Raw genomic sequence first — 22268 nt, forward strand, 5'->3', positions numbered from 1 at the left:
GATCACAAAATGCTGGAGTAACTCAGCGGGTCAGGCAGCATCTGTGGAGAACTTGGATAGGTGACGTTTCACAGAGTGCTGGAGTAACTCAGCGGGTCAGGCAGCATCTGTGGAGAACATGGATAGGTGACGTTTCACAGAGTGCTGGAGTAACTCAGCGAGTCAGGCAGCATCTGTGGAGAACATGGATAGGTGACGTTTCACAGAGTGCTGGAGTAACTCAGCGGGTCAGGCAGCATCTGTGGAGAACATGGATAGGTGACGTTTCACAGAGTGCTGGAGTAACTCAGCGGGTCAGGCAGCATCTGTGGAGAACATGGATAGGTGACGTTTCACAGAGTGCTGGAGTAACTCAGCGGGTCAGGCAGCATCTGTGAAGAACATGGATAGGTGACGTTTCACAGAGTGCTGGAGTAACTCAGCGGGTCAGGCAGCATCTGTGGAGAACATGGATAGGCGATGTGTAGGAAGGAAATGCAGATGCTGGTTTACCCTGAAGATAAGTTTACCCTGGGCGGCACGGTAGCGCAGCGGTAGAGTTGCTGCTTTACAGCGAATGCAGCGCCGGAGACTCAGGTTCGATCCTGACTAAGGGGGCTGCACTGTAAGGAGTTTGTACGTTCTCCCCGTGACCTGCGTGGGTTTTCTCCGAGATCTTCGGTTTCCTCCCACACTCCAAAGACGTACAGGTATGTAGGTTAATTGGCTGGGTAAATGTAAAAATTGTCCCTAGTGGGTGTAGGATAGTGTTAATGTACGGGGATCGCTGGGCGGCACGGACTTGGAGGGCCGAAAAGGCCTGTTTCCGGCTGTATATATATGATATGATATGATATGATAAGTCACAAAATGCTGGAGTAACTCAGCGGGTCAGGCAGCATCTCTGTAGAAAAAAGATAGGTGATGTTTTGGGTCGGGACCCATTTTCAGACTGATCAGGGTGGTGGTAATCTTATTACACTACTGTGTAACATCTGGAAGTCAATGTTAATTAAAATTGTACTGGGGTATTAATAAACGTAATGTCCAGAAAATCTGTAGGTTTGGTACCATCAGAGAGTGCTGGACTTTAGAAGTTCGGCTGTATCTTTACAACTTCTCGGCAAGTTTACCTTTGGAAAAGAAATTCATAAAAATAAATTAATTTGAGTCATTGGATATTAATGCAACAAACAGCTGAAGGCCAATAGCAATTTGGATGCAGTGAAGTGCCTGTACGTAAGCTGAGATAATTCCAAGTGGTATTAATGTTGTTTGGTGCTATGAGAGTCTGAATAATTAAAGACTTAATCAATAATTCACGGCTTTCACAATGCCGTGAGAAGAGAACAGGCACGGAACAAGACGGCCTGATTTCTCACAAGAACGATGTTGAATCCAATCAAACGAACAACAAGGTTCATTTTTCACCAAAAAACAAAAATATTGTCACATTAAACAACACTAATTCAACTCCTCCTTCTCATTCCTTAGAAAATCCTCAGCAGAGGCACAATTTCTTCTTCTTTTGTGTCCATCATCTATGTTTCAAATGTTGGGCCAGGCTCTTGCACAGTGGGCAGCCTTCTGGTTTGCCACCGCTAGATCTTCCAGGCAGCATTGTTCATCAAGAAGTAGGCATCTTAGTAGGTGTGGCGTGGATTGTACAGATGTTCCACATTCACATTCAGTGTCTGCCGCATCTGCACCGCCCCATTTGCTTATATTTCTTATATTTTTTATAGATTTAGAGATACAGCGCGGAAACAGGCCCTTCGGCCCACCGGGTCCACGCCGCCCAGCGATCCCCGCACATTAACACTATCCTACACACACTAGGGACAATTTTTACCCAGTCAATTAACCTACATACCTGTACGTCTTTGGAGTGTGGGAGGAAACCGAAGATCTCGGAGAAAACCCACGCAGGTCACGGGGAGAACGTACAAACTCCGTACAGACGGCGCCCGTAGTCAGGATCGAACCTGAGTCTCCGGCGCTGCATTCGCTGTAAGGCAGCAACTCTACCGCTGCGCCACCGTGCCGGCCTCAGCCCATCCCTGTACGTAGCCTTTTGAGGGACTTCAGGTCTTCCAGTCACACCTGTGACCAGGTGGGAGCTGTTCCTTGGTTGGGATTGGCAGCTTTTGGTGGTGGTGGATTTCACTGCATTTCTTTTCCCACAAGGCTGATCTGGTTTCTTGAGGAGACTGTGACAGAGGCTGGGCTGTGTGAAGGAGGCTCTTCCTCCACTGGGTGATGGGAGTGACAGGAATGGCGGGTGTCCCCAACTTGCCCACTAGGTTCAGTTCCACCGGCAGCTGATCTGCGGATTCCTGGGTGTTAAACCTGTCCTATCCACGTACCTGCCTATTTAATCTGAAGAAGGGTCTCAGCCCGAAACATCACCCATTCCTTCTCTCCCGAGATGCGGCCTGACCCGCTGAGTTACTCCTACTATATCCGTTGTTCAAGGTGTGGACTCATATACTTTGGCGAGGCCAAATGTCGACTGGGCGATCATTTCACTAAACACCTTCGCTCAGCCCGCCGGGACCTACCTGATCTCCCGGTTGCCAAACACTGTAATTCCCCTTCTCATTCCTACACTGACCTTTTTATCCATTGTCAGAGTGAGGCCCAGCGCAAATTGGAGGAACAGCACCTCATAGTTTGCTTATGCAGCTTACTACCCAGCAGTATGAATATTGATTTCTTTAACTTCAAGTAACCCCCCTCTCACCAACCCTCCCCCACCCAAGTCGTCCTAACTTCAAAGTCGTCTTGTTGAGTCTCATTGGCTGTACCTTGTTTTCACCTTGACCTTAGCAAACAATGGCCTGTTTCCTTTATTATTGTCACTTTTTTGCACATCTTTCGTTCATTTGTTCTATATCTCTCTATATCACCGTCTATGTCTCTCGTTTCCCTTTCTCTCAGCGGGACAGGCAGCATCTCCAGAAAGAAGGAATGGGTGACGTTTCGAGTCGAGACCCGCCTTCAGACTGAGAGTCAGAGGAGCCCGAAACTAGAGAAACTACTTTCAGTCTGAAGAAGGGTCTCGACCCAAAAGGTCACCCGTTCCTTCTCTCCAGAGATGCTGCCTGCCCATGCTGAGTTACTCCAGCATTTTGTATCTATTTCCCCTTTAAACCAGCATCTGCAGTTCCTTCCTACACTCTAGGGATGGGATATTGTTTAATAAACAGCAACGAACAAATACTCCCAGCTAGGGGATCACTTAAGTCAGTCGTTTGAGTGTACCTTGACGCTAATTTCGCAGGAGCACCTAAACAACCTCTCCATCCATCAATCTGACACTCTCCAGGAGAGGCAAGGCAGTGAAGCATCATCTGCTGCGTTATTTTCTGTTGTTGATACATTCTTGTGAGAGGCGTTATCAAGAATCTCTCCAATTACTGTCACATACATTCCCTGAGGGTTTCAGGCAGAAGAGCCTTTCATGTGATCAGTCTGAACTGCACGCAAATTAGCCAGCTCCCAGCTACTGGAGGCAGGGTAGCTCAATTAGACTCTACAATCAGCAAGGTGTTCCTGGTGTGTACAGTGTTTCAAGAGTCAAGGGTGTTTTATTGTCAAATGTCCCAGACAGAACAATAACAGCCTTGTGTGGGAAGGAACTGCAGATGTATAGATCCTATTATTAGATCCTATTATTAGATCAGTCTGAAGAAGAGTCTCGACCTGAAATATAAGAAAATAACTGCAGATGCTGGTACAAATCCAAGGTATTTATTCACAAAATGCTGGAGTAACTCAGCAGGTCAGGCAGCATCTCAGGAGAGAAGGAATGGGTGACGTTTCGGGTCGAGACCCTTCTTCAGACCTGAAACGTCACCCATTCCTTCTCTCCTGAGGCGCTGAGTTACTCCAGCATTTTGTGTCCACCTTTCAATTTGAACCACCATCTGCAGTTATTTTCCCACACGTTAGATCCTGTAGATCGACACAAAATGCTGGAGTAACTCAACGGGACAGGCAGCATCTCTGGAGAGAAGGAATGGGTGACATTTCGGGTCGAGACACTAAAGTCTCAAGTCAAGTCAAGTCAAGTCAAGTTTATTTGTCACATACACATACACGATGTGCAGTGAAATGAAAGTGGCAATGCCTGCGGATTGTGCAAAAAAGAATTACAGTTACAGCATATAAATTAAAGTTAATACAGAAAAGACAAAATTTAGTCCCTGGAGTTATAATAGTTAACAGTCCAGATGGCCTGTGGGAAGAAACTCCGTCTCATCCTCTCCGTTTTCACAGCGTGACAGCGGAGGCGTTTGCCTGACCGTAGCATCTGGAACAGTTCGTTGCTGGGGTGGTAGGGGTCCCTCATAATCTTGTTTGCTCTCGATCTGCACCTCCTGATGTATAGGTCCTGCAGGGGGACGAGTGTAGTTCCCATGGTGCATTCTGCCGAACGCACTATTCTCTGCAGGGCCATCCTGTCCTGGGCAGAGCTGTTCCCAAACCAGACTGTGATGCTGCCGGACAGGATGCTCTCTGCAGCCCCAGAGTAGAAGCATTGAAGGATCCTCAGAGACACTCTGAATTTCCTCAGCTGTCTAAGGTGGTAAAGGCGCTGCTTTGCCTTACCCACCAGTGTGGCAAGTTATGAGTGTTTAATTGTCCTATGTCCCAGATAGAAAGATGAAATTCTTAAATTCTTCAGGACGGTGCAGGCAGTGTCAGGTCCAACGATCAAGCATCCACTGGCATTCACCACACTTCCGGAGCTCAAGCTTAAAGCACAGCAGGGAACAACTATAATGCTCGAGAGGATGTAAACTGTGAGGTCGACATCAAAGTGACTTACCAGTGTTGACTCTGAATCACACTCGTCTATAAATAAAGAGCATTAGAGATCATTAAAGGCAAAGTGAAAGTGTAATAGATCACACACCATACTGCGTGAGCCTTTGTAAGTCAATGTTTTACCACAGCCTCAAGTGCACAAAGGTTTTAACTCATCAATGTCATCTTTGTCAGTGGGGTCAGTGAAGGTTTAAGTTTAGGTTTAGGTTTATCATCGGTTGAGTTTTCGGCTATTATAGCAAAGATTCATGGCGTTTTGTACAGAGGCGACATCAGTATGATATAGGTAGACACAAAATGGTGGAGCAACTCAGCGGGACAGGCAGCATCTCTGGAGAGAAGGAATGGGCGAAGTTCATTCAGTCTGAAGAAGGGTCTCGACCCAAAACATCACCCATTCAATAGACAATAGACAATAGGTGCAGGAGGAGGCCATTCAGCCCTTCGAGCCAGCACCGCCATTCAATGTGATCATGGCTGATCATTCTCAATCAGTGCCCCGTTCCTGCCTTCTCCACCTACCCCCTGACTCCGCTATCCTTAAAAGCTCTATCCAGCTCTCTCTTGAATTCCTTCTCTCCAGAGACACTGCCTGTCCCGCTGAGTTACTCCAGCATTTTGTGTCTATCTTCAAGGTAAACCAGCATCTGCAATTCCTCCTGACACATCAGTATTTTATATTAAATTACAGGCATTGGACATTGGTGGGGCGAGCAATTTATTCCCCACACCTTCTGTGCCTTGGGAAGGTGGTGGTGAGACAATTTCTTGAACCGCTGCAGTCCGTATAAGGTCAAAGTGCTTCCACGGTATAGTTGGGTAGGGAGTTGGGCTTGGCAGCATCAACAGACTGACAATCTATTTCCAGAGTCAGGATGTTTAGAGTATTGTGTTCAGTTCTGGGCACCACGTTAGAGCAAAGATGTTGTCAAGCTGGAAAGGGCGCCGAGAAGATTTACGAGGATGTTATTATGGAAGTGTACAAAATCATGCGAGGAAAAGATAGGGTAGATGCACACAGTCTCTTGCCCAGAGTAGGGGAATCGAAAACCAGTGGACATAGGTTTAAGGTGAGGTGGAAAAGATTTAATAGGAACCTGAGGGCTATCTCTTTTACACAAAGAATGGTGGGTGTAAGGAATGAACCCTTCGGCCCAAATTGCCCACACCAACCAACATGTCCCATCTACACCTGCCTGCCTTTGACCCATATCCCTCTTAAACCTGTCCTATCCATGTACCTGTGTTGCGATAGTACTACCTCAAATATAGACAATAGACAATAGGTGCAGGAGGAGGCCATTCGGCCCTTCGAGCCAGCACCGCCATTCAATGTGATCATGGCTGATCATTCTCAATCAGTACCCCGTTCCTGCCTTCTCCCCATACTCCCTGACTTCGCTATCCTTAAGAGCTCTATCCAGCTCTCTCTTGAATGCATTCGGAGAATTGGCCTCCACTGCCTTCTGAGGCAGAGAATTCCACAGATTCACAACTCTCTGACAGCTCGTTCCACACACCCACCACCCTTTATGTGAAAAAGTTACCCCTCAGATTCCTATTAAATCTGTCCCCCCTCACCTTGAACCTATGTCCTCTGGTTCTTGATTCCCCTACTCTGGGCAAGAACCTCTGTGCTTCTACCCGATCTATTTCTCTCGTGAGTTGACACGAGGTGATCATTGGACCCGACAAGAACAATGGAGGACCTGGCATGGGGAGATCGCCGTGACGGACGGTGGGAGAACAAAGGGGGATCTGGTGTGGTTGAAGGGGGGAGGGGGGACTCTGGTTTTAGAATTCTCTGCCCAGGGGATAAGCCTGTGTTTGTTTGTTCGTTTGTTCCGGTTAAGTCCACAGTCGCTTCTCTTTTTCTTTTTTTCACTTTTAATTTAATTTTAATTTTCAAGTTTTCAAGAGAGAGTTAGATTTAGCTCTTAGGGTTAAAGGAATCAAGGGATATGGGGGGGAAAGCAGGAACAGGGTATTGATTTTGGATGATCAGCCATTGAAGGTATCACAAAATGCTGGAGTAACTTAGCGGGACAGGCAGCATCTCAGGAGAGAAGGAATGGGTGACGTTTCGGGTCGAGACCCTTCTTCAGACATCTGCAGTTATTTTCCTACACATGATCACATTGAATGGCGGCGCTGGCTCGAAGGGCCGAATGGCCTACTCCTGCACCTATTTTTTCTATGTTCGATGTTCTAAACTTTGAAATAGAAACATTTTTCTATGTTTCTATTTTTTAAGTTTTCGTGTACCTTGTGTGTTATGACTGTTGGCAGCCCAATTTCCCTCAGGGTTTTATTGTATCATATCGTATCATATCGTATCGTGTCATTATCGTATTGTGACCCATGGCATATGTTGAAAGACTGGAGCGACTAGGCTTGTATACACTGGAATTTAGAAGGATGAGAGGGGATCTTATCGAAACGTATAAGATTATTAAGGGGTTGGACACGTTAGAGGCAGGAAACATGTTCCCAATGTTGGGGGAGTCCAGAACCAGGGGCCACAGTTTAAGAATAAGGGGTAGGCCATTTAGAATTGAGATGAGGAAAAACTTTTTCAGTCAGAGAGTTGTGAATCTGTGGAATTCTCTGCCTCAGAGGGCAGTGGAGGCCAATTCTCTGAATGCATTCAAGAGAGAGCTAGATAGAGCTCTTAAGGATAGCAGAGTCAGGGGGTATGGGGAGAAAGCAGGAACGGGGTACTGATTGAGAATGATCAGCCATGATCACATTGAATGGCGGTGCTGGCTCGAAGGGCCGAATGGCCTACTCCTGCACCTATTGTCTATTGTCTATTGGCTCACACTGGCAAACCACTGTAACTCTGATTCACCTCTTTCAGGTTCAAAACATCTCGCAGTCCATCGCAGTGCTGGACCTACGAACCTACCGTGACCTCCAGTACATGCGGAACACGGAATCGCTGATGAAAGTTCTCAACGCCCGTTTAAAAGTCGCAGAAACCCATTCGAACCTGATGAACAAAAACTTCCAGGTATGTGGACAAGTAGAAACATAGAAAATAGGTGCAGGAGTAGGCCATTCGGCTCTTCGAGCCAGCACCAGAATCAGTACCCCGTTCCTGCTTTCTCCCCATATCCCTTGATTCTGTTAGCCCTAAGAGCTGTGTCTAACTCTCTCTTGAATGCATCAAGTGAATTAGCCACCACTGCCTTCTGTGGCAGAGAATTCCACAGATTCACAACTCTCTGGGTGAAAAGGTTTTTCCTCATCTCAGTCCTGAATGGCCTAAATTCCTTATTCTTAAACTGTGACCCCTTCCTTCAGCCCAACTTGCCCATGCCAACCAACATGCCCATCTACACTGGTCCCACTTGCCTGTGTTGGCCCATCTCCCTATAAACCTGTCCTAAGCTTGTACTTGTCCAAATGTTTCTTAACTGTTGTGATAGTCCCAGCCTCAACTACCTCCTCCGGCAGCTTGTTCCATACATCCACCACCCTTTGTGTAATAAAAGTTGCCCCTCAGGTTCCTATTATATCAGATCATAAGATCATGTGATAGGAGTAGAATTAGGCCATTCGGTCCATCAAGCCGACTCAGCCATTCAATCATGGCTGATCTATCTCTCCCTCCTAACCCCATTCTCCTGCCTTTTTTTTCCCACAACCTCTAATCTAGATACCCGTACTAATCAAGAATTTATTTATCACTGCCTTAAATATATCCACTGATTCTGCCTCCACAGCCTTCTGTGGAAAAGAATTCCATCGGAAAGAATCACCACCCTCTGACTAAAGAAATTCCTCCTCATCTCCTTCTGAAAAGAACGTCCTTTAAGTCTGAGGCTATGACCTGTGGTCCAAGACTCTTCTCCCCTCTCTCCCCCTCACCTTAAACGTTTGCCCTCTGGTTCTCGATTCCCCTACTCTGGGGTAAAAGTCTCTGTGCATGAACCCTGTGCATCCCTTCTGTTGCTTGAGAGTATGGTAGCATTGTGGTTGAGTTAGCAGGTTCACCTCTAAAGGCCTTGATCCAGAAACGTGCACATAAATCTCCCCACGGAATTGAAATTCAAGTAATTAAGTAACTTTGAAATTAAGTTGAAGCTATTATTTAAATCAGTAAAGGTGATTAGGAGATTATTAGGCTGCTGTTAAAATCCCATCTGGTTTATTAAAGTCTGCTGTCTTTCCACTGACTGGCAAATATAATTGCCCCAGCTTTGTGTGAGTTGCTTTCACTGTCTGCAATGTCTTAAGGGCCTGTCCTACTTTAGGCGATTTTAAGGCAACTGCCGGCTACTAGGCTGTTGCCGACAGTTCGCTGGGTGTCACGGGCATGATCGTGAGGAGTCTTCCAAGAATCGTAGTGGATCTCAGCGCATCGATGAGAAATCATCAGTAGTGAAATCTCTTGGCGACAGCTGGCTTGTCGCCAGGTATCGTTGCTTATTGCGGGCGCTGTCGCATGCTGTCCCCAAGTTTGCTAGGTTCTCTTAGATGCACTTAGAAGCACATTACATTAAAATAAGTAAAGTCATTTCAAAATACCATAAAATGCTTGTGTTTAACCAATTTATTTACCGTCAGGACATTTGACAGGTAGATTGGAGACGACAGTTTGACAGTCAGGTAAGCGTGGGAATTTTGCGATGTTTAGGGCCATCAGCCATTACATTTAAAGTGGGCTCCCAACCCAGATATGCAACCCAGAAACCAGATATGCATCTCCCGTACATTTTCAAAGAATGCCCACACACTTTTCACAAAAATCCACTTAACCACTTTTTTTTTTTTTTTTTTAATACAGCTATTAGTAAACTGGAAGTAAATCCGGTTTATTCCTTGTTACAGTGAAGCTTGGTTTTTAAGTAACAAATACAAGATGTTATAGTTCAAAACTCTCAAGTACTTAAAGACTTGTCAGTGATTTCAGCGAAAATTAGGACGCCGGAGAAGCATTGACAGCGTGGGAATTTCGCGATGTTTCCGAAGACGGTGTAATCTCGACCTGGCTCGGCATTGTCGTGGTCATTGTCGTCGGGTAAAAGAAAAGTTCGACGATCTGCTACGACTTTGACAATCGCCGGCAGTCACCAAAAAAATCGCCTAAAGTGGGACAGGCCATTTAGGCTTGAGTGTGGATTGTAGCAAGATTGTATAACCAGCTCCCTCTGCAACCATTAATGCATACATTTCAAAGAAAGGCCAATCTGGTATGGTATGGTTCTTTATCTGTTACATGTACCGAGGTGCAATGAAATTCATTTTTTTGTGTACAATTCAGAACAAGTATCACTGTACATAAGCACTTAGATACATATTAGATAAGCATTTCAGATGCAGTACACAGACACAAAAAGCTGGAGTAACTCAGCGGATCAGACAGCATCTCTGGAGAAAAAGGATAGGTGACGTTTCGGGTCAAAACCCTTCTTCAGAATCGACCCGAAATGACACCTATTCTTTGGCTCCAAACACTCCTGTCTAAAATCACCTCCAAAGGCAGATGGTGGTAATGCCTTTAAAAATCTTCGTGGGATTACCGATTAACCTCCTTCCGTGAATTGTTGAATTGCATTCTATTCTTAATATAGAAACAAATGAACTGCAGACGCAGGTTTACACTAAAGGATACAAAGTGCTGGAGTAACTCAGCGGGTCAGGCAGAATCACTGGAGAAAAGCAATAGGTGATGTTTCGTGTCAGAACCCACGTTCCAAATTCAGAAGGGTTCCAACCCAAAAACGTCACCCATTCCTTCTCTCCAGAGATGCTGCCTGACCCGCTGAGTTACTCCAGCATTTTGTGTCTATCTTCGGTATGAACCAGTTCCTTCCTCCACCTTGTGAATTAGAGATAGAGTTGTTGGAGTTCCAGGTTAAGGGCAGAATCTGACTGCTGTTTGTCAGATCTAAGAGGCCAACACATTGGGTGGATGCAGGGGGACCATCTTCAACAGTGGGAGCTGAAGGGTCTCGACCCGAAACGTCACCCATTCCTTCTCTCCAGAGATGCTGCCTGTCCCGCTGAGTTACTCCAGCATTTTGTGCCTTTCTTCAGTGTAAACTAGCATCTATAGTTCAATCCTACACATCAGATACAGTACGTGTATTGTAGTGGGGCGAGTGGAGAGGAGGGTGGGGAACAAATACTGACCTCACCCCCAATGCTAGCATGGAGAAATTAATTTAATAGATGGATTTCATCTAGCCGTATGAGCAACTCCATTTTAAACAACACTGTCAACATCCATTAGCGTATATAGAAATATATGGTCAATCAATTCCCTGCCGCTCATAAAGAACACATAATGACACTAAGCATTTTTATGCTTATTGCAAAGATTTTTTTTCATTTGATTTAATTTCAGGATTTGTCCGTTCAAATCTAATCCTCCTTATTTCTTTCTGCCGTGGTCTATTCTGCCTTTGAGCAAAAGCTGTGTGTGTTACTGAAAACATGAGCATCTTAAGCTGGAAAGGGTGCGGAGAAGATTTACGGAGATGTTGCCAGGACTTGAGGGCCTGAGGTTGTGCAGGCCAGCACTTTATTGCTTGGAGCGCAGGAGGATGAGGCATGATCTTATAGAGGTCTATAAAATCATGAGAGAAATAGACAGGGTGAGTCTTTTACCCAGAATAGGGGAATCAAGCAGCAGAGGACATAGGTTTAAGGTGAGAAGGGAAAGATTTATTACGAACCTGAGGAGCAACGTTTTCACACAGAGGGTGGTGGGTATATGGAACACGCTGCCAGAGGAGGTAATTGAGTATGGTTGCCAACTATCTCACTTCCAGACACGGGACAAGGTGGCATCACCGCCCCGCGCCCCACGTGACCTCACCCAGCCAGCGGCCACGTGCTCCCGCTCCACCAATGGCGGCCGCCCGGGCCGGGAGGCGGGTCGCTACGTAACCTCCGTTAGGCGAATACACTCGGCCCCACTCCCTGAACACACTCCGTTAGCCTACACTGTCCCGGCCGACAATGGCCCACGGGCCTAATACGGGACAAGGGCTGTCCCGTACGGGACAAACCAATTTAGCCCAAAATACGGGATGTCCAGGCTAATGCGGGACAGTTGGCAACCCTATAGTTGAGGCAGGTACAATACCAGCAAGTAAAAGACATATGGATAGGTACATGGATAGGAAAGGCTTAGACGAACATAGGCCAAACATTGGCAAGTGGGACTAGCGTAGATGGGGCATCTTGGTCAGCATGGGCAAATTGGCCTAAGAGGCCTGTTTTAGTGCCTTATAATGCTTTGACTTTATGTTGAAATCTTTTTGATTAGTTTATTTTAGAAATACAGCACGGAAACAGGCCCTTCGGCCCACTGAGTCCATGCTGACCAGCAATCCCCTCATACTAGCACTACCCTACACACTAGGGATAATTTGCAATTTTACCAAGCCAGTTAGCCTACAAACCTGTACATCTTTGGAGTGTGGGAGAAAACCTACGCAGGTCACGGGGAGAACGTATAAACTCTGTACAGACAGCACCCGTAGTCAGGATTGAACCTGGGTCTCTGGCGCTGTGAGGCAGCAACTCTACCGCCAGAACACGTGTGCATGGTTTTTTGCCTGTCATTCTGCACTTGCCAAGCTGCACAGATATCTCTAGCTTTTCCTCGATAATAAAGTTCTCATCCATGATCTGAAGTGCCCATAAGGCTTCTGGAAATCCTCTCTGGGGGAGGAGAGGGTTTTCTCAGTAGCTGGAACTCTATATTCTGCACTCGTGGTCAGTTTTTTCTTCTGCAATACTTGATGTACTCAGGTAGGTACGCGTTTGCCCGGATAACAAGGAGAAACAATTTTTTTTCATTGTATCTCGGTACACACGACAATAATGAACTAATACCAATATTGGTATTGCAATTCCAATTCCAATTCCAATTCCAATTCCAACTCCAAAGACGTACAGGTATGTAGGTTAATTGGCTGGGTAAATGTAAAAATTGTCCTTAGTGGGTGTAGGATAGTGTTAATGTATGGGGATCGCTGGGCGGCACGGACTTGGAGGGCCGAAAAGGCCTGTTTCCGGCTGTATGTATATATATAATACCAATTAACAGGAGGTTTTAGAGATGGCCAAAGGTTACTCTTCCAATTACTGCAATGTCGCACTACATCGCTGAGATCTATTTGCAGTATCTACATTTTTTATTTTATAATAATAATAATAATAATACATTACATTTGTATAGCGCTTTTCTGGACACTCAAAGAAGCTTTACAGGGTTAATAAGACATAAAAATAAATAAATAAATAAATAAACAGAAAAGGAAGAATAAGCTGAAGCGACGGTCAGTGGTTGAAGGCAGTGTTGAACAGGTGAGACTTCAGTGATGTTTTGAATGTGGTGAGTGAGGAGGAGTCTCTGATGGTTTGAGGTAGTGAGTTCCAGAGGGTGGGACTTTTGCTCTTCCAATTATACTTGAGTTTGGCTTTATTGTATTTAAGTACAGTATCTAATTTCATTGGAGAGCGTGCAAAATGAAGCTTTTCACGGTACCTCGGTACACATAATAATAAACATAACCCTAGACCGGGTGAGGGAGACACAGAGTGCTGGAGTAACTCAGCGGGTCAGGCAGCATCTCTGGAGAGCATGAATAGGTGACATTTTGGGTCAGGATAGACACAAAGTGCTGGAGTAACTCAGCGGGTCAGGCAGCATCACTGGAGAACGTGGACAGGTACATAGTGCTGGAGTAACTCAGCGGGACAGGCATCATCTCTGGAGAGCATGAATAGGTGACATTTTGGGTCAGGATAGACACAAAGTGCTGGAGTAACTCAGCGGGACAGGCAGCATCTCTGGAGAACATGAATAGGTGATGTTTTGGTTCAGGATAGACACAAAGTGCTGGAGTAACTCAGCGGGTCAGGCAGCATCTCTGGAGAGCATGAATAGGTGACGTTTTGGTTCAGGATAGACACAAAGTGCTAGAGTAACTCAGCGGGTCAGGCAGCATCTCTGGAGAGCATGAATAGGTAACATTTTGGGTCAGGATTGACACAAAATGCTGGAGTAACTCAGCGGGACAAGCAGCATCTCTTGAGTCTGAAGAAGGTTCTCGACCCTAAACATCAACCAATCCTTCTCTCCAGAGATGCTGCCCATCCCGCTGAGTTACTCCAACGTTTTGTGTCCATCTTCAGTGCAAACCCGCATCTGCAGTTCATAAGTGATAGGACCAGAATTAGGAAATTTGGCCCAGCAAGTCTACTCCACCATTCAATCATGGCTGATCTATCTTTCCCTCTTAACCCCAATGTCCTGCCTTCTCCCCATAACCACTGACACCCTTAATCACGTCAACCTGCACGTGATTCCTCCATTCCCTGCATATCCAAAAGCCTTCTAAGCTATCTAAAGCTATCTAAAAGCCTTTTAGATTCCGCTCAGGAATAGATCTGGTAGACGCACAGAGTCCTCTTGCCCAGAGTAGGGGAATCGAGAACCAGAGGACAGAGATTTAAGGTGAAGGGGAAAAGATTTAATCGGAATCTGAGCGATAACCTTTTCATACAAAGAGTGGTGGGTGTGTCAGGGGAGACAGAACTCGGGATATGACTCTCAGTCTGAAGAAGGGTCTCACACGAAAAGTCGCCCATTTCTTCTCTCCAGAGATGCTGCCTGACCCGCTGAGTTACTCCAGTACTCTGTGTCTACTTTTGTTGTAAACCAGCGTCTGCAGTTCCTTCCTACACATGTTCTCTAGAGATGCTGCCTGTCCCGCTGAGTTAATCCAGCATTCTGAGTCTATCTAAAGCTATCTAGAAGCCTTTTAGATTCTGCTCAGGAATAGATCTGGTAGACGCACAGAGTCCTCTTGCCCAGAGTAGGGGAATCGAGAACCAGAGAACTGAGATGAAGAAAAACTTTTTCAGTCAGAGAGTTGTGAATCTGTGGAATTCTCTGCCTCAGAAGGCAGTCGAGGCCAATTCTCTGAATGCATTCAAGAGAGAGCTGGATAGAGCTCTAAGGATAGCGAAGTCAGGGGGTATGGGGAGAAGGCAGGAACGGGGTACTGATTGAGAATGATCAGCCATGATCACATTGAATGGCGGTGCTGGCTCGAAGGGCCGAATGGCCTCCTCCTGCACCTATTGTCTATCTTCGGTGTAAACCAGCATCTGCAGTTCCTTCCTACACATTATGCCTGTATATAGTCCGTTTTGGTGAGGTGGTGCTGGCTGTGTGAGACACTGTCTTTGGTGGAGAAGGTGTTAGAGGGGAGAAGAGGAGAGGATGGTAGCTGGTCCATGAGATGCTCACAACAAAAGATATTGTCGAAAATAATAATTTATTGGTGCTCATAAATCATCCACTGCCTTTTACAGCCTGTGCAATGTAAAACCAGGTACAGATTATTGCATTGGTTCAGTTCATGAGGCAAATAGTACGTTCTCCTTCACGTCCTTCCCGATCAATGAATTCAGAGAGCAATAATTAAAGTTAACGTCCCAGCACAAGAAGCAAGCATAATATTGTGTCATTCGGGGGTCTTGGGAATATATTTGTATTTTAAGGCAAGAAATCTTGAATATCACATGAAAAACTTAATGTCAAGAAGATTGATGTTGCGTTTGCTGATTCATAAATTAGGTGCCAACCAAGCAAAGCTTTTCAATTTGGGTATGGATAAAATGTCAGATTATATCACCATGTACAAATTGTATCTTGTTTCCTGAGAGATGTACACCAGGAACAATGGGGCAACCTGTTATCATAAGGTAGCTGATATAAGGATGAACCAGAGATGGTTATCAGTGTTTATTGCAAAAAGTGGTGGAGGTTTTGTCTTTGAAGTGGCCTCTCATCGATGTACATTGGGCAGTGGACCATGGGGGTTGGTTTATGTGCCAATGTTAAGTTTGTCACTGTGAATCAGTGTTTTCCATCTCATTTGAAGCTTGGTTGCTTCTGTTTAGAAAGTTGTGCTTTCAAGACAAACTTAATATAGTTGGACATAAGATCCAGGAGCCTTGGATTCAAAGATAGACACGAAAAGCTGGAGTAACTCAGCAGGGCAGGCAGCATCTGTGGGTGGAAGGAATGGGTGACGTTTCGGGTTGAGACCCTTCTTCAGGCTGGCTTGGATTCGACTGGCAGAATGTCCTACTCCGACATCTTATGTTCCCATATCATGTAAAGGAAGGTAGCTGGAAGAGAGGAGATAGACACAGATTGCTGGAGTAACTCAGCAAGACAGGCAGCATCTCTGGACAGAAGGAACGTGCAGGAAGGAACTGCAGATACTGGTTTATACCGAAGATAAACACAAAATGCTGGAGTAGAGGCGGGACAAAGTCTGGCAGGTAATAGGTTGATACAGGTGAGGGGGGAGGGTGTTGAGAGGCAGATGGTTGGAAAAAGGCCAGAGATAAAAAGACAGAAGGTGTGAGACACAAGGATTGAAGAGTTGCAAATTGCGAAGCTAGAAGAAGGAATGTAGATGGAAGGGGAGGGGAGAGAGAAATAGGTGACAGTGCAGGTGGGGAACAGGGGAGGGAGAAGATGGAGGGGGCACATGTGAGAAGAAGGTTGAGGGGAGATGTAGTTACCTAAAATTGGAAATGTTATCGTATTGCGTTTGGTGGGAAGAAATTATGGCTTTGAAACGATTTGCCTTTTGTCTGACAGGACCTAAAGGAGAAGATGAACCAATTGCTGCCTCTGATGCCAGTGGTGGATCAGTACCGGTCTGACGCCCGGTTGATTCTACGATTGAAGGAAGAGGTTCGGAACCTGTCGGTGGTGCTGCTGGGGATCCAGGAGGAGATGGGTGCCTACGACTACGAGGAACTCCTACACAGGGTCATGCTGCTCGAGAGGAGACTACACGCGTGCATGCAGAAACTGGGTAACGGCTGCCCGCCCTACCTCACCACTGCCTAGTCCACTCACATAGAAACATAGACACATGTAGAAACATGGAAACATAGAAGTGTAGAAACATAGATACATAGAAACATGGAAACATAGACATGTAGAAACATGGAAACATAGAAGTGTAGAAACATGGAAACATAGACACATCGAAACATAGACACGTAGAAACACGGAAACATAGAAACGTTGGGCGGCACGGTAGCGCAGCGGTAGAGTTGCTGCTTTACAGCGAATGCAGCGCCGGAGACTCAGGTTCGATCCTGACTACGGGTGCTGCACTGTAAGGAGTTTGTACGTTCTCCCCGTGACCTGCGTGGGTTTTCTCCGAGATCTTCGGTTTCCTCCCACACTCCAAAGACGTACAGGTATGTAGGTTAATTGGCTGGGTAAATGTAAAAATTGTCCCTAGTGGGTGTAGGATAGTGTTAATGTACGGGGATCGCTGGGCGGCACGGACTTGGAGGGCCGAAAAGGCCTGTTTCCGGCTGTATATATGATATGTTATGATAAAGAAACATAGAAACATGGAAACAGAGAAACATAGAAAAGTAGAAATGTAGAAACTTAGAAACATAGAAACATGGAAACATTGACATGTAGAAACATAGAAACATAGAAAAGTAGAAATGTAGAAACATAGAAACATGGAAACATTGACATGTAGAAACAAAGAAACATAGAAAAGTAGAAATGTAGAAACATAGAAACATAGACATGTAGAAATGTAGAAACATAGAAAAGTAGAAATGTAGAAACATATTTATTCACAAAATGCTGGAGTAACTCAGCAGGTCAGGCAGCATCTCAGGAGAGAAGGAATGGGTGACGTTTCGGGTCAAGACCCTTCTTCAGAATGTAGAAACATAGATACATAGAAACATAGACATGTGCAAAACATAGAAACATAGAAAAGTAGAAATGTAGAAACAGAAACATAGAAAAGATAGAAACATAGACATGTAGAAACATAGAAACATAGACATGTGCAAAACATAGAAACACAGAAACATAGAAATGTAGAAACATGGAAACATAGAAATGTAGAAGCATAGATACATCGAGAAATAAAAACATAGAAACATCGAAACATACGATACAACGCGGAAACAGGCCCTTTGGCCCATCGAGTCCGCGCCGACCAGTGATCCCCCTCACACATTAACACTGTCCAACACACCCGAGGAACAATTTGCACATACAACGAGCCAATTAACCTACAAACCTGTATGTCTTGAGTGTGGGAAGAAACCGAAGATCTCGGAGAAAACCGACGCAGGTCACAGGAAGAACGTACAAACTCCGTACACACAACACCCGTGGTCTGGATCGAACCCGGGTCTCTGGCGCTGCAAGCGCTGCAAGCGCTGTAAGGCAGCAACTCTACCCCTGCACCACCGCGCCACACTTGTGTCACCTGATTGTTATTCCATTGGAAGAATGCTGTGTGCAAATTGGCTCCAGTATTTTCCTTCCTTCTCTCCCGAGATGCTGCCTGACCCACTGAGTTACTCCAGCATTTTGTGTCTACCTACATTTCATTGATTGATGAGAATGTGGAGAGATTTCAAAAGTGGGATTTATGTATAGTACGTCATAGAAACATAGAAAATAGGTGCAGGAGGAGGCCATTTGGCCCTTCGAGCCAGCACCGCCATTCAATATGATCCTGGCTGATCATCCTAAATCAGTGCCCCGTTCCTGCTTTCTCCCCATACCCCTTGATTCCTGAGCCTTAAGAGCTATATCTAACCCCCTCTTGAAAACATCCAGTGATTTGGCCTCCACTGCCTTCTATGGCAGAGAATTCCACAGATTCACAACTCTCTGGGTGAAAAAGTGTTTTCCTTATCTCAGTTCTAAATGGCCTACCCCTTATTCGTAAACTGTGACCCCCTGTTTCTGGACTCCACCAACATTGGGAACATGTTTCCTGCATTTACCTGGTCAGAAGGAGGCCATTCTGCCCACGGGGTCAACCTACAAGTCCGCATGTCTTTGGGATGTGGGAGGGAACCGGAACACCCAGTGGGAAGGCACGGTTACAGGAGAGCGTGCAAACTCCGCAAAGGCAGCACCTGAGGTCAGGATCAAACCCAGGTCTCTGGCACTGTGAGGCAGCAGCTCTACCAGCTGTGCCAGTGAGCTGCCCTTTCCAACGCCAATATTGAAAGCAGTCCACTCTGTCCACCCACCAATCCTACCCCTTCTGAGAAGCGCTGGCGGTCGGGATTGAACTCACATCTCTGGAGCTTTGAGGCATTGGCTCTATGTTCTACATTCAATTCAACTATAATGTCAAACCCTTTGTTTCTGACGCTTTGTGCCAAAGAAGAATTTCACGTGAACATTTGGTGACCCATTCCATTGCAGGTTTACCAAATCTCTCTCTCTCTCTTCTTTCTCACCTGTCCAGGTTGTGGGAAGTTGACCGGAATCAGTAACCCGTCCACCGTCCGAGCATCGGGCTCCCGATTTGGTGCCTGGATGACCGACTCTCTGTCTTCTAGTGCTGAGAATAAGGTAAGTGGACTCGCGGACAAGAGGGAGGATGGAGAACCAGTGCCAGGTGGCTTTGGCAGGTCAGAGACCCGGGTTCGATCCTGACCACGGGCGCTGTCTGTATGGAGTTTGTGGGTTTTCTCCGAGATCTCCAGTTTCCTCCCACACTCCAAAGACGTACAACTGTGTAAGTAACTTGGACAGGTTGTGTGAGTGGGCGGATACATGGCAGATGCAGTTTAATGTAGATAAGTGTGAGGTTATTCACTTTGGAAGTAAGAATAGAAAGGCAGATTATTATCTGAATGGTGTCAAGTTAGGAAGAGGGGATGTTCAACGAGATCTGGGTGTCCTAGTGCATCAGTCACTGAAAGGAAGCATGCAGGTACAGCAGGCAGTGAAGAAAGCTAATGGAATGTTGGCCTTCATAACAAGAGGAGTTGAGTATAGGAGCAAAGAGGTCCTTCTACAGTTGTACCGGGCCCTGGTGAGACCGCACCTGGAGTACTGTGTGCAGTTTTGGTCTCCAAATTTGAGGAAGGATATTCTTGCTATTGAGGGCGTGCAGCGTAGGTTCACTAGGGTAATTCCCGGAATGGCGGGACTGTCGTATGTTGAAAGGCTGGAGCAATTAGGCTTGTATACACTGGAATTTAGAAGGATGAGGGGGGATCTTATTGAAACATATAAGATAATTAGGGGATTGCACACATTAGAGGCAGGAAACATGTTCCCAATGTTGGGGGAGTCCAGAACAAGGGGCCACAGTTTAAGAATAAGAGGTAGGCCATTTAGAACGGAGATGAGGAAGAACTTTTTCAGTCAGAGAGTGGTGAAGGTGTGGAATTCGCTGCCTCAGAAGGCAGTGGAGGCCAGTTCGTTGGATGCTTTCAAGAGAGAGCTGGATAGAGCTCTTAAGGATAGCGGAGTGAGGGGTACGGGGAGAAGGCAGGAACGGGGTACTGATTGAGAGTGATCAGCCATGATCGCATTGAATGGCGGTGCTGGCTCGAAGGGCTGAATGGCCTACTCCTGCACCTATTGTCTATTGTCTATTGTCTATTGTAAATTGGCTTGGTGTAATTGTAAATTGTCCCTAGTGTGTGTAGGATAGTGCCCGTGTGCAGGGAACGCCAGTCAGTGCAAACTTGGTGGGCCGAAGGGCCTGTTTCCGCGCTGTATCTCTAAACTAAACTGAATGTCTACTCAACCATTCAATCATGGCTGATCTATCTCTCCCCACCAACCTCAGCCTCCTGCCTTCTCCCCATTAACCCTGACACCTGCACTAATCAAGAATCTATCTATCTCTGCCTTACAGTTCTGCTTAAAGTTCTGCTTAGAAACGTGAAAGTTCTTATCATCTGCGCTAATTCTCAGGAAATAAAATTATTTCATTCTGGATTGCGTATTAATCTTTTGGTGTTAGAAGTGTCATTCGTAACTGTGGAGCAGCCAAACACATCTATTATTCATTATCTTTCAGAAGTGTTTCCTTGGTAGCAAATATATTTAGCATTCACAGCAAACTCCTAGGTAATTAATTTGGCCATTTCTCATGGCACAGAGACAGATCACGTTCAAACCACGGAATTAATGGATTGTTTCTACATATTCCACATCAATGATTATAATGGTGAATGATGCCACTGGTACCAAGTCATTGACTAATTCAACCTTTCCCGCCTGACATTAATTAACGGTGCAGTGTTTTACAGTCACAGCTATGGACATACTGGCTGGAACCTTGCAGTTGAAGGACTAAGTGGTTTGAGTGACGTGGACTAAAGGGGGAACGAAAGGGGTAATTTTGCCCCTCTAATGAAGGATGCAACACAACTAGTGCATTGGTAGAGTTGCCAGAGACCCGGGTTCGATCCCGACTGCAGGTGCTTGTGTGTACGGAGTTTGTATGTTCTCCCCGTCACCTGTGTGGGTTTTCTCCGGGTGCTCTTGTCCCACCCCCTCCACACACACTCCAAAGATGTACAGGTTTGTAGGTTTGTTGGCTTGGTATAAATGTTTCAATGTAAAATTGTCCCCTAGTGAGCGTAGGATAGTGTTAGTGCGCAGGGATCGCTGGTAGGTGCGGACTCGGTGGGCCGAAGACCTTGTTCACAAAATGCTGGAGTAACTCAGCAGGTCAGGCAGCATCTCAGGAGAGAAGGAACTTCTTACACTACCTGTTCCCGTGCTGTATCTGTAAACCAAACTAAACTAGTGCATTCAACTGTTGTGCAAAAGTATCAGAGTGGTGCTTATGGATCTGTATTCTTTGGAGGTCAGAAACATAGAAACATAGAAAATAGGTGCAGGAGTAGGCCATTCAGCCCTTCGAGCCTGCACCGCCATTCAATATGATCATGGCTGATCATCCAACTCAGTATCCTGTACCTGCCTTCTCTCCATACCCCCTGATCCCTTGGAGGAGCAGCACCTCATATTTCGCCTGGGCAGTTTACAGCCCGGTGGTATGAATGTCGACTTCTCCAACTTCAGATAGCTCCTCTGTCCCTCCCGTCCCCTCCTCCTTCCCAGATCTCCCTCTATCTTCCTGTCTCCACCTATATCCTTCCTTTGTCCCACCCCCGACATCAGTCTGAAGAAGGGTCTCGACCCGAAACGTCACCCATTCCTTCTCTCCCGAGATGCTGCCTGACCTGCTGAGTTACTCCAGCATTTTGTGTATAAATCCCCCTGATCCCTTCAGCCACAAGGGCCACATCTAACTCCCTCTTAAATATAGCCAATGAACTGGCCTCAACTACCCTCTGTGGCAGAGAATTCCACAGATTCACCACTCTCGGTGTGAAAAAAAACGTTCTCATCTCGGTCGCGAAGAATGAGGGTTGATCTTACTGAAGCAGGCGGGATCCTGACGGGCCCATGACAGCCATGAAACTTAGTTTAGTTTCAGTTTAGAGATACAGCGCTGATACCCATTGAGTTACTCCAGGTTTTTGTGTCTGTCTTTGGCTTAGACTTGGGGTCAGGGCTTGCAGGCACGGTTCTGCCACTCTGTAAATGAATGCCTTTGGCTCCTCCATAAATCTGAATGGCA

At 46.0% G+C, this 22268-nt stretch overlaps 1 protein-coding gene across 2 annotated transcripts in view; it reads left to right on the plus strand.

Annotated features, from left to right (window-relative positions):
• Positions 1-22268, plus strand: part of LOC144610622 (noelin-2-like) — a 245941-nt gene that overhangs the window by 217001 nt on the left and 6672 nt on the right. For both annotated transcript variants that reach the window (XM_078429472.1, XM_078429471.1), the window contains exons 3-5: positions 7673-7825; positions 16460-16679; positions 19122-19228. In XM_078429472.1, coding sequence (XP_078285598.1) covers positions 7673-7825; positions 16460-16679; positions 19122-19228 — 480 coding nt within the window. The remainder of the gene's footprint in view (positions 1-7672; positions 7826-16459; positions 16680-19121; positions 19229-22268) is intronic.

This window comes from Rhinoraja longicauda, chromosome 37, assembly GCF_053455715.1.
Source record: "Rhinoraja longicauda isolate Sanriku21f chromosome 37, sRhiLon1.1, whole genome shotgun sequence".
Lineage (NCBI taxonomy): Eukaryota > Metazoa > Chordata > Chondrichthyes > Rajiformes > Arhynchobatidae > Rhinoraja > Rhinoraja longicauda.